This window comes from Ranitomeya variabilis, chromosome 6 (assembly GCF_051348905.1).
Source record: "Ranitomeya variabilis isolate aRanVar5 chromosome 6, aRanVar5.hap1, whole genome shotgun sequence".
NCBI classification, from domain to species: Eukaryota; Metazoa; Chordata; class Amphibia; order Anura; family Dendrobatidae; genus Ranitomeya; species Ranitomeya variabilis.
The window spans coordinates 366,179,563-366,192,307 of NC_135237.1; the positions used below are offsets into that span (position 1 = coordinate 366,179,563).

Genomic DNA, 12,745 nt, shown 5'->3' on the forward strand with positions numbered 1-12,745 from the left:
CTGATGTGCCTGAACAGTGGAAACTCCCCAATTATAACTGAAACCCTAATCCAAACACATCCCTAACCCTAATCCCAACGGTAACCCTAACCACACCCCTAACCCTGACACACCCCTAACCCTAATCCCAACCGTAAATGTAATCAAACCCTAACCCTAACTTTAGCCCCAACCCTAACTGTAGCCTTAACCCTAACGGGAAAATGGAAATAAATAAATTTTTTTAATTTTTTTAATTTTTCGCTAACTAAGGGGGTGATTAAGGGGAGGGGGTTTGATTTACTTTTATAGCGGGTTTTTTAGCGGATTTTTATGGTTGGCAGCCGTCACACACTGAAAGACGCTTTTTATTGCAAAAAATATTTTTTGCGTTACCACATTTGGATTTGACAAAACGTTGTATTTTTTTTTTATGCATTTCCGCTGCAGAAACACTTAAAAATCCATGTGCATTTTTTACCTTTGGAATTTCCGGTTCTAATGCAAGCCTATGGGCAAAAAAATGACATGCTGTGGATTTGAAACATGCTCCGCAGTTCAGTTTACGCTGCGTTAAAAAGAAGAACAATGGGCATGAGATTTCTATAAATCCCGTCCACTTTGCTGGAACTGCAAGATGTTGAGCTTTTGGCGCTTTTTTTTACTGCATCAAAAAGCGCATCATGGAAACATAGCTTTAGATTAAAGAAACTTTACACTACCTTCCCCACCCAGTTACCAATATACAGATGGTGGTTTTAAGCACGAAATTCTATGTGGTGATGTGAAACATAGATTGTAGATTCAGATAACCTACTAAAGGATATGAAACCATTACCTCTCTCCTCCACCCGACAACACTGTAGGCCCACCTTTCCTGTATCTAGACAAGCTACAACAAGAATGTTCAAAGCCATCTTTCAGAAGTTAGAGGTTTATGTTCCTCTAAGGCCATATTCGTATGACTGACGTGCAGGAGGTTGTATGGTGGGATACAGAGTACCAAGCTGCTGAATGCCACATGCCAGAGATATTCATATTTATTAGCAGTAGGGCTTGTAAGTGAGAAAAGCCAATAACTAAGAAAACTATTTTTGGTTGGAGCACAAGTTTGTTTGTTTTTTTTCATAGCTGGCGCTATGGGTACCGTATCACAACTCCGATCTGGCAAGAAGCTTTGCAACATTTTTTAAAGGGTCGTTTTGCAATAATAATAAAAAAAAAAAATCCTTACATTTTTCACAAAATTCATCATCAACTTACATGCACTAATTTGGAGAATTTAGAAAAAAAAACAAAAACACAACACACACATATATAACTGATTCAGGGCTATTATTTTCTATACGCCTGAAATTCCACAAAACATTTATGTAAAATATTGGGAATTTACATGTTACAGGGCTACTTAAAGCAAAGACAAAGTGACAATCTAGAGATAATAAATGCTCGGCCTCTTAGGCAAGGTTAATAGATTGCAGTAATGTGCCATAAAACACAGGAGTTTTACCACAAATTGTCTCAGTGTTGTGTTGTGGTTATTGGCCACGCATTTTGTTTTGGCTTCTTATCAATCTGATAAAGAATAAAAGATTATTTTCAATATATTTTGATTGTAAATGGTTTCAGTTCAATCTGCTAATGTGAACAGACAAAGCCAAATAATCACGCTATGCTTAGAGTCTGAAAAATGCAACACTTTCCAGGTTCCTAGCATGACGTAAAGACAGACCTCCTGTATATACACATCCCACAATATGTATACATACCTTAAAGAAAGTGTTTTTTTTTATATAATGCAAATTCTAACAACTTGGTGCCAGTCATCTGGGCCCAATGTCTATGTTTTGCTCTTTTTATAATGTCTTACGTGTAATTTTTTTTTTTTTTAACGCCAAACTTATCTCCTCTCAAAAAAAAAAAAAGAAAAAGAAAAAAAAAAAAAGGGAAATCATTAGTGATGAGCGAATATACTCGTTACTCGAGATATCCCGAGCACGCTCGGGGGTCCTCCGAGTATTTTTTAGTGCTCAGAGATTTAGTTTTCATCGCCTCAGCTGAATGATTTACATCTGTTAGCCAGCATAAGTACATGTGGGTATTGCCTGGTTGCTAGGGAATCCCCACATGTACTTATGCTGGCTAACAGATGTAAATCATTCAGCTGCGGCAAGAAAAACAAACTCCGAGCACTAAAAAAATACTCGGAGGAACCCAGAGAGTGCTCGAGAAATCTCAAGTAACGAGTATATTCGCTCATCACTAGAAATCATCAATTCTATGTAGTAACATGGAAATAGAAATGTATCACTTAATAAATTCGCAAGCTTATTGCTTACAACTTTAAGATAGGAAGTTTCTCACTTCAGCCATGATTACAATGCAATCTTTTTATTTTTATTTTTTTATTTTTTTTTGGGGGGGGGGGACCTGACTGCAACTAAAAACCCCATACAGGTCCCTGCACAGAAAAGTATTTTCAGGCTATGTATGAGCCTCATGTCAGATTTTTCCATGTCACACCAACAGGCGCTCAACGTGACAGCAGCATTAAACATTCACTTTATATTACACATGAGCAAAAACTAAATGACAACATATTTAATCTCGTGAGTCGGGATCATCTTACCTTCGGGGTGTTGGTGGATGACTGATACCCTTGCACTCATCAACAAAGCTTCATTTCTACCGGTCTGGAGCCATTGTATCTGATAATACTTCCAACAAGGCTTCAGAGCCAAAAAAAAGAGATCAGTCAGCAGCTTGTCTTCTGTGACTGGCTGGCATAGCCCACACTGCTAGCAGCAACTACTACATGCAGAGGAGGGGGCAGCACGAGGGGCTGGATCTAGCCTGATTCTCCTGTCATCTGAACTCAGTGAAGTTACAGATTCTTTCTTCCATGCAGCTGCTTGTCTTTAAAGTCGTAGGAACCGTCACGTATTCCAACAAGCATCTATTTTTACTTTTAAGAGCGGCTACTTTAAGGATGTCCTTCCTTGCCATGATACAGAAGCTTAGTATTATGGCATGTTCACACATTAAGTATTGTACCATTTCTGCATCTCTTGGCAGGAAAAATGCTGTGTAATATAGGTGAATTGTTTATGTGCAGTTTTTTTGGAGAAGCTTTTCCCCCACTCATTAGGCTATGTCCACGCTCTTTGGACGCAGCACATGTCCACTGCGTCCAAAGCGCTGCCGGCTTTTGAATGCAAGTGATTCCGCATGTGATCATTGAACCGTGCGAAATCACCGCATCCTATACATTGTACTGGTGAGATTTATCTTGCAGAGACTGAGCTTCTCTGCAAGATAAATAGACATGCTGCAGTCTGAAAAGACACGCCGCATGTCCGTCTCTGCAGGGGAGCCGCAGGCATCTCAGCACACATAGTGGGCATGGGTTTTCTTGAAATCCCATCCACTATGCTGTAACATCTGGATGCTGCAGATGTATGCAGCATCCAACCCGCAGCGTTTACTGACCGTGGGAACATACCTCGAGTATGGGTGAAATCTGCAGCAAAAATGCTCAAAGAATTGACATGCGGCAGATTTATATCTGCAAGTCACAAATAAGCAGCGGGTACATGAGACTTCAGGATTCTCATTCCCTTTGCTGGAATCAAGGAACCCTTCAGGTTTTGGGCCAAAATGGAGCAGGAAAAAAAAAAGCCACAACAAATCTACAATGTGTGCTCAGGCCCTAAGAGTGTCAATGTCAAATACAGAGGAAAGTATGCGGAGACATTGGATTCCACAATTAGTTAATCTAATGATAGAAACAATGGTTAATGTAGTAAATTAAATGGGATAGTCCAATTATCCAGTCTGTAAGCGACCAGAGTCATTATTAGCAGAGATTCAGTGTTCTGGCACAAGGTGCTCATTGCCTTAAGAGGTCAGTCACCCACCCACAGGTGGGGTAATGACATAGTGGAGATCTTGTATGAAATGCACATAAATAATGGATAAGTCCTGATGATTATCCCATTATATGACCTGATGATGTCACCGCCCGCAGATGTTCTTGTTGTGTGAAAGGAAAGTGCCAGCTGATGGAAAATGCATGTCAGGCACCAGAAGTCGATCTAGAGCCAGCAGTTTGGTGTCACAAATATGAGGTAACATTGGCAGCAGACTATCCAAAAATGGAAGAATACAGGTTATGAGAGAATTTATATTTTTATTTATATTAGCTCATTTGCAGGGCAAAAATGGCAGAATGCAATTCCATGAAAGTGACCTAGTAACTGTAGCAGTAGTCTCGAGGTTCCATGCCTGATTTGGGGGGGGGAGCAATAAGTCCCCTGCCAAACAGCCCCCCCAAATTATTTTTATTATTTTTCTTTTTTCATATATATAGCCATTCTGTACTTTTCATAATACTTAAAGAAAATTGTCAGCCAATCCGACAGTATAAACTAAGCACCTAGCCTGGAACGAGAAGTGTATGCAGAGAAAACCAGTGCTGTCAATCACAGCGAGAGAGGCGGGGACATGCCTAATAAGTGAGCGGAATAGTGCACAGGACTATTGGCAACACCCAATGTACACATTAGCACGTTAAACTTCAGTTTCTACGCAACGGAGGCAGCAATCAGAACACCATAGGTGTGATATTTATAGGGCTTAATCCCCTAGAAGGCTGCGTTTATACTGTCAGTTTGGGCTGACAGACTGTTTAACCTGCGAACCAGGTGTACGTCAAACACTTATTTTATAGACAAGTCCAATAGCCACTTACATAATAATTTGGAAAGCACCTAGATATAAAAGATGTATTGTGAAAGAAGACACCTGATGACGTGCAGCATCCACTTTGCTGACAGTGCTGCGTGTGGGATGATGGACATTACAAGGAGAGCATATGTTCTTGCAGCGCTTACATAACATGGTGAGGTGCATTACATTTTCCTTTCCTTTTGTACATGCAAAAATGAATATACTGTCTCAGCGAGATTGGACACTTATCAGATGTTATCTGTATTTCATTATGGCAGTAAAGGCAACAAGCTCTCAGCCCACTGATGTGTCTGTAAACCCATGAAAAGCTCTCAATAGCGCTAAACAAACATGCTGCCCTCGCTGCTCCTAGATCTCTGGTCACATTAAACTATACTGAGATCATGTCTGCTATAGACAGGCCCAGGTTCTTTCCCTGAGTATCTTGTTTTGCTAATTCAGTGGAAAATGCCAGATAATGCTCCATCGTTCATTCCATAATTAGACAGGCATAAAAGCTGCCATTGTGCATTGTTGTGACAGTGCTACCTATAAATTATTCACTCTATTGAAGTGCAATCTGCTGTGCCGTTGTCAAGCAGGGACTAATGAAATAGGCACAGGAAGTGCAAAACTCAGAGGTATCAGATCACACGGCCGCAGAACTTAAGATATAGCTCCCAAAACAGTTTTCATGACAACTGTGACTTTGATTTAGGATTCCCTACCAGTGTGAGGAGGGGGAGAATGCGACAAGTGAACTACAGCTGTCCACCAAATATCCATGTGGCTATGCTAACCATTCCATGGGTGTGCACAGTGGAATATTTGAGATTAGTGCCAATACCAGATAAATAGTCGTAAGGCCACGTTCAGTATTTTACATCAGTATTTGTTCCACTCCTGGTTTTGGCTTACAATCAGAAGAAAGTATAATAGAAACACGTCACCACTTCTGTATTTTTCACCCACTCCTGGTGTTGGCTTAAGGTATCGTCACACTCAGCAACTTTGCAAAGAGAACGACAACAATCCGTGACGTTGCAGCGTCCTGGATAGCGACCTCGTTGTGTTTGACACGCAGCAGCGATCTGGATCCCGCTGTGCCATCGCTGGTCGGAGCTAGAAGTCCAGAACTTTATTTCGTCGCCAGGTCGGCGTGTATCGTCATGTTTGACATCAAAAGCAACGACGCCAGCAACGAGCATAGGGGGCGTCGCAGCGTCTCCTTCTAGCCAGTCGGTACACTCCGGCTGTTTGACATGGAGCTAACAACCAGCGAGAACGAGAAGTGAGTCGCTGTTACGTCACTGGATCGCTCCTGCATCGTTCTGGAGTTGCTGTGTTTGACGTCTCTACAGCGACCTAAACAGCGACGCTCCAGCGATCTAGTTTAGGTCGGCTCGTTGTCTATATCGCCGCTGAGTGTGACGGTACCTTTACAGACACTGATGTAAAAAACTCAAATACAACACAGCTTGCGTTTTCCTGAAGCATCTTCAAACACTGAGTACACGTCCTGTACACAGGAACTCAGCACACTTGGATTTATTTATTTCACTATGCCAAAAAGATCAGACGTCCCCCACTATCTGTTTCTTTTTTCATATGTTTACGTTAGGATTAAAAAGACACACACACAAAAAAAAATACAACATCACATTGCTGTGGTAGCCCTCTGTTTGCACCAGTTATATTACCGGTATACAAGTACATTCTGAACCCAGACTTTTCCATGGCAGGGGTGAATTAATTAACCAAGTGGTGTATAGAATAAATAAAATGTCCGACGACTTTCACAATGAAGCACAACAAGTAGCTACAAAATGTATTTCAAAGATCTTGTGATTATTCAACAAGGTCTATTCATGATAATGCAACCTGATCCTGCATTAAGAGCCATTGAACTAGATGGCAATTAATGCGGAATCTACAATGGGACTTTGTGAATAGTCCCCATAGTTCATAGCCATGGGAAATAACTCGGCTTAGTCTAGCCAATGTCCACTGAGCATTCCAAGCTTTGAGAATTTACTTCTTTTTAAAAAAAACCATAATCAATGTAGCATATTTGAGAAAAGCTAATTATACAAAGAGGGTTTTATTTTCCAATTGTGAATGTAAGGCAGTTTATGCATTAAAGCCACCCGTATAGCCTCTACACGTTGCTGCGCAGAGTTAATCTCCGCAGATATATTCTCGACTAAAGGCTTCTACAAGTGGAAACCTCTGAGCATACAGAGTCTGATAAAACAGGTCATTTAATTAGACAGGCAGAGGTGCAGTAGGTACCATACACCTTCATGGATGCCCTATTACAGCGCTTTACAACCAACAGCCAAAATATGATCAGCGGCATGAGCCATAAATGTTATTTAATCCCGAAGAATAAAAACAAAACCCCCCACAACATTCTAACTAATGGTATTCAATGAAACTGTGCTGATGACAGAGACACACAGTGTAATATCTGACTTTTACAACTATATTGCAATTCTGTACATGGGAAACTGTAAATGGGCTCGTTTTAAGCATAACATATTTAATGCCAAGAGCAGAAAAATTAAAACTACGAGTACAACGGCAATGATTACCCAATATTGGAACCTGACAAGTAACGTTTCAGGGGTTGTTTACTACATGGACAACCCCTTTCTCATGAAGTAGTCTCACTTCTCCAGTCTGTTCAACATTCATCCTAGATAAGTGGGAGCGCAGCAGCCCGATAGTGGTCATTGATTGGCTGCAGGGCTCACGTGGCACAATAATTGCTTGCAAACCCCAGCAGTGCTGGCAACAAGCAACTACCTCATTTAAAAAGGGTGTTTTCAAGTAATGAACAACCCCTTTAACAGCCTTTTCCAAGAATACATTCAACCAACAGAGGCCAAAATAGCAGGATGCATTTAGGCTTAAATGTCCTATTAGTAGGTCACCTACTCCTATTGTAGGTTACGTTTGTGGGACGTGTACTAGCAACTTTATCAATGTTTTGTTGAAATTAGTTTTTCGCAACTATCAGAAAAACTGAAGTTTTTAATTAGAAATCTTGTGCCTTAAAGTCTTAAATCTTGCCTGTAGATTAAATTAGGTTACAAGACTAATTTCATATACGCTCATCTGTCTGTGGAAGACAAGCCTTCTACAGAGAAGACTGGAGAAATTCAGACATGATTAAAGTGATTGTGACACTTTGTCTAAATTATCAAGGCAAGTTCTGGGCCACAGGATCAGAAATCTCAAGACAAAACTTCAAAGACATGTAACGGTAATAGAAATCCTGTAAGCAATACTTGTCTGACTGCCCCCATTTCCTACACATTATGTTAGGGAGATAAATTGGAATAGGTTAGCAGGATCTTTAGGTAGATTCATTGTGGCAACCCATGCACTGCATTCCTATACATGCACCTCCTACTTCTTGTGAGGTTAGTCTAAGTACTTCATATATTTGCATGTTACATTACACATGTGCTTAGTGGGGTGGGATGCTTTCAGATCCTCACTGCCTTCAGTTCTCGGAGGAGTTGTGTGAGCTGTGGATTCCAGACTGGTGCTTAGCAACGACTGCAAGCCGCAGCAAGCAACACACATCCAGGTCTACGCAGCAGCCCACACCAAGCTTTTGCTTCACTCTTACAAAGAAATTTCAATAAGCTAAGTGCAAGCATTTCAGGGGATTTAACGTCAATCACAGTGAAAAGTGCAGAATGTGGTAACCCAAGATATGAAAAATGTGCATTTGTGCCTTTTACATTTAATATATCATGGAAATTCAGAGACCAAGAGAACTGACACTCGCCACCAGTAATTTCAGTAAAATGCACTTTGTCCGCAATCCTGCAACTGAAATAGACAGCAGTGAAATGAGCAACAGCTGTTTTGCGGGAGTACACGCTTCTTCTCGCTTGAGACCCTTAGGGTACATTTCCACTGGCAAGAGACAAATCGGTCCGTAATCTGGACCGAAAAAACGGATGTAACGTATGCGATTGTCATGCGAGTGTCATGCGAGTGTCATGCGAGTGCAATGCGATTTTTAATTGCATCATCCGTATGACATCAGTATGACATCCGTATTGCTGTCCGATTTTTACGCACCAGTGTCCTTTGAAAAGCCAGCAATTCAGCGCCGTGTACAGTAAAATCACACTGACAGGTTAGAATAGAGTAGATATATGCACATAGAATGTGTATATATACATATATACATGTCAGTGAGACACCTATATATGTATATTTATATTTAATGCAGCGCTAGATAGCTTAAAAGCCTCTAATTCAATTGCCGGCTTTTTCCCTTCTCCTTCACAAACCCGACAGGATATGAGACATGATTACATACAGTAAACCATCTCATATCCCCATTTTTTTGCATATTCCACACTACTAATGTTAGTAGTGTGTATGTGCAAAATTTCAGCGCTGTAGCTGCTAAAATAAAGGGTTAAATGGTGGAAAAAATTGGTGTGGGCTCCCGCGCAATTTTCTCCGCCAGAGCGGTAAAGCCAGTGACTGAGGACAGATATTAATAGCCTGGAGAGGGTCCACGGTTATTGCCCCCCCCGTGGCTAAAAACATCTGCCCCCAGCCACCCCAGAAAAGGCACATCTGGAAGATGCGCCTATTCTGGCACTTGGCCACTCTCTTCCCACTCCCGTGTAGCGGTGGGATATGGGGTAATGAAGGGTTAATGCCACCTTGCTATTGTAAGGCGACATTAAGCCAGATTAATAATGGAGAGGCGTCAATTATGACACCTGAATATCGCCTACTCTTCTGGCTGATACTAAAGCAACAAGGAAAGCTGTTTTAAGAGTAACATACTTTATATGGGCTGAGTGTATAGGCTCGAATGGTCCTCCTGTTAGGGCCTCTAGAACTAGATTAAGATCCCATGGTGGTATGTGGGGAATCTGGATTGGTTCTGCTCGTTGGCATGCGGAGATGAACTATGCTACCCATCTGTCTCCTGCAATATTGTGACTATACAGAGCTCCTAGAGCAGAAACCTTTTAGTGTACTGACCGATAAGCCTAAGTCACGTCCTTTCTGAAGAAATTCTAAAATTGCAGAAATAGGAATTTCCTCTGATAGAGCTGCAGGGTAGAAAGTTAGAAATTTTTTTTTTTTTTTTTTCCATATTCTCACATATATGGTTGTTGTAGACCTCTTTCTACTGAGTAGAAGGGTATCAATCAATCTCTCTGAAAACCCCCTTAGTTTTAATAGTTGCCTTTCAAACACCAGGCTGTCAACCGTAAGCCCTTCACATGAGGGTGGTTGAAGGGACCCTGAGAGAGAAGGTCCTGAGTCTCTGGAAGGATCCATGGATCTGCAACCGACATGGCCCTGAGGCACAAAAACCATTGCCTCTTGGGCCAGAATGGTGCTATTAGGATTATGCTCACTTTGTCTTCCCTTATCTTCCTGATTACAGTCGGAAGGAGTATTAATGGAAGGAAGGCAATAAGCTTGTCGGAATGTCCATGGAACTTGGAGAGCATCTAGGATATCTGGGTTGTCGGACAGGAACAATGAAGCGAACCTTTTGACCTGTCTGTTGCCTCTTGTTGCAACAGGTCTATGTCGGGGGGTGCCCCACTTCTTGGCTATCATCTTGAAGATATGCCGACTGAGTACCCACTCTTCTTGGTGGAGAGTGTGACGGCTGAGGAAATCTGCCTTCGAATTTTCCACTACTCTGACATGCAATGCCGACAAAGACCGGAGATGTATTTCGGCCATAGATAGGATCTCGTCTGTTATAGACATGAGAGCTCCTGATCTCGTTCCTCCTTGATGGTTTATATATGCAACGGATGTCAAGTTGTCTGACAGTATCCTTGTGTGAGTTCCGTGTAACTGTGGAAGGAATTTCCATATGGCATGATAAACTGCTTTCAGCTCTCTTTCATTAGAGGACTCATTCGACTCACCAAGAGACCATTGGCCCTGAACTATCTGGTCTTCCAAATGTGCTCCCTAACCAGTAGGACTGGCGTCAGTAAAAATTATTTTTGAAGGTTTAATCACCCAGGGGACTCCACCGATCAGATGGTCTGGTTCTAACCAGCAGTGGAGAGATTCTAACACATTTAATGGGAGGCAGAGGCGACTACTCAAATGGCCTTGTAATTTTTCATCTTCCCGTAAAATTGTGTATTGTAACTGCCTAGTGTGGAATTGAGCCCATGCAACCGCCGGAATATATGATGTAAAGGAACCCAAAAGAGACATACCTTCTCTAAGGGAAATTACCGGGTTATTAATAACTGATTGTACTTTCTTTTTTATTTTTAACTGTTTGGATTCTGGGAGGAAGCATCGCTGACATTCAGAGTCTAGGATAAGACTCAGAAATGTCTGACGGGTTGTTGGAGATAATCTGGATTTTTCCCAGTTAATTAACCATCCCATTTTCTGTAGAGATGAGATTGTATCAGATAGGCGCTGTTCACATTGTGAGGGGGAGTTTCCTACCACCAGAAGGTCATCTAAACATGGAACTATGAGGGTATCTTTTAATCTTTAAAAACAACATTACTTCCGACATTAGTTTAGTAAAGACTCTGGGAGCTATTGACAGTCCGAAGGGCCTTGCTGTGTATTGAAAATGACGCATTTGCCCCTTGATCATGATTGCTACACGCAGATATTGCTGGTGTTCTATATAAATTGGTAGATGGTAGATGGTAATGTGTATCTTTTAGGTCGAGGACTGCCATAAAGCACCCAGGGAATAGAAGTTTTACTGTGGACCTAATTGAATCCATCTTGAAGGTTTGATTTACTAGAAAGATTCAAATTTTTTATTTTTTTTTATTTTTTTTTATTTATTATAGTCCTATATGATCCGTCAGGCTTTGGGATAAAAAATAAAGGGGGGTAAAAACCTTTTCCCCTCTGATGGAACGGAACTTCCACTAATACTCTCTTGGATAGGAGATGAATTATTTCATGTTCCAAAAATTATTGTTGGGCTTGAGACTTTAAAGAAGTCAATAGGAATGAGTCCGGAGGGACTCGGGCAAACTTTAATTTTAAGCCTGAAGTTATGCGGCTAGTCGCCCAGGAGTTAGATGTTACTGCACGCCATTGTGTGGCGAAAAAAGGACAATCTGCCACCTACTGGCAAATCTGCACTAGCGCGGTTTGTCTTCCATTTTAAATGGACGTTTCCCGAAAAAAGAGCCTCGTTATTTGTTATCTCTATTGGCCCAGCGATTTTGGTTTTTTAAAATCCCTTCTTTTATGAAGGATGGGTCTCCCTGGCAAGGAAGGCCACATAATTTGGTTTTTGTTTGGGCGTCTCCCTTCCAACCTTTTAGCCACAGGGCGCGACGGCCCGCGTTAGTGAGGCCTGCTGACTTGGCAGCCAACCTGATAGAGCCTGCAGATGAGTCCGCTAAAAATGCTGTAGCGCCTCTGATTAGGGGTAAAGAAGAGATCAGTTTTTCTCTAGACAGGCCCCCTTTTTGACCTTCCTCCAGGTCATTAAGCCAGACTAACATGGACCTTGCCGTACATGTAGCTGATATAGCCGGTTTGAATGCCCCAGTACATGATTCCCATGCCCGTTTTAACAAAGAGTCAGCTTAACGATCTAGGGGGGCTTGTAAGGAACCAGAATCTTCCACAGGCAGTAAGGATTTTTTGGACGTAGATGCCACCGCTGCGTCTACCTTCGGGATTTTAACCCACGCAGACATGTCCTCATCCTTAAAGGGATAACGCCTCTTTGATGACGATGGTAATCCTCTCTGCCCCTGACTCTCCCATTCTTTCTTAACCAGATCTTTCATTGGTGTTATTACGGGAAAGGTAGGCCTTTTTCTTTTCTAACAATCCTGCGAACATTATATCTTGCGATGTCCTAAGGTCTTTACTTTTTTATACCCATGGTGTTACATACAGACCTGACAAGATTATCTATACTGTCTGTAGGAAAGCACATATCTTGCTCCCCTTCCGAGGAATTATATTCCAGGGACACATCCGTATCTTCCTTATCAGAAGAATGATCTGATCTTGGAGA

At 41.6% G+C, this 12,745-nt stretch overlaps 1 protein-coding gene across 7 annotated transcripts in view; it reads right to left on the reverse strand.

Moving 5' to 3' along the window:
- Positions 1-12,745, reverse strand: part of RIPOR2 (RHO family interacting cell polarization regulator 2) — a 254,439-nt gene that overhangs the window by 208,210 nt on the left and 33,484 nt on the right. The window contains exon 1 of one of the 7 annotated variants that reach the window (XM_077269991.1): positions 2,609-2,759. The exons of 5 other annotated variants lie outside the window; for them this stretch is intronic. In XM_077269991.1, coding sequence (XP_077126106.1) covers positions 2,609-2,648 — 40 coding nt within the window. In that variant the 5' untranslated portion in view covers positions 2,649-2,759. Of the gene's footprint in view, positions 1-2,608; positions 2,872-12,745 lie in introns of those variants that run through there. One more of the 7 variants, XM_077269997.1, reaches the window with a different exon arrangement.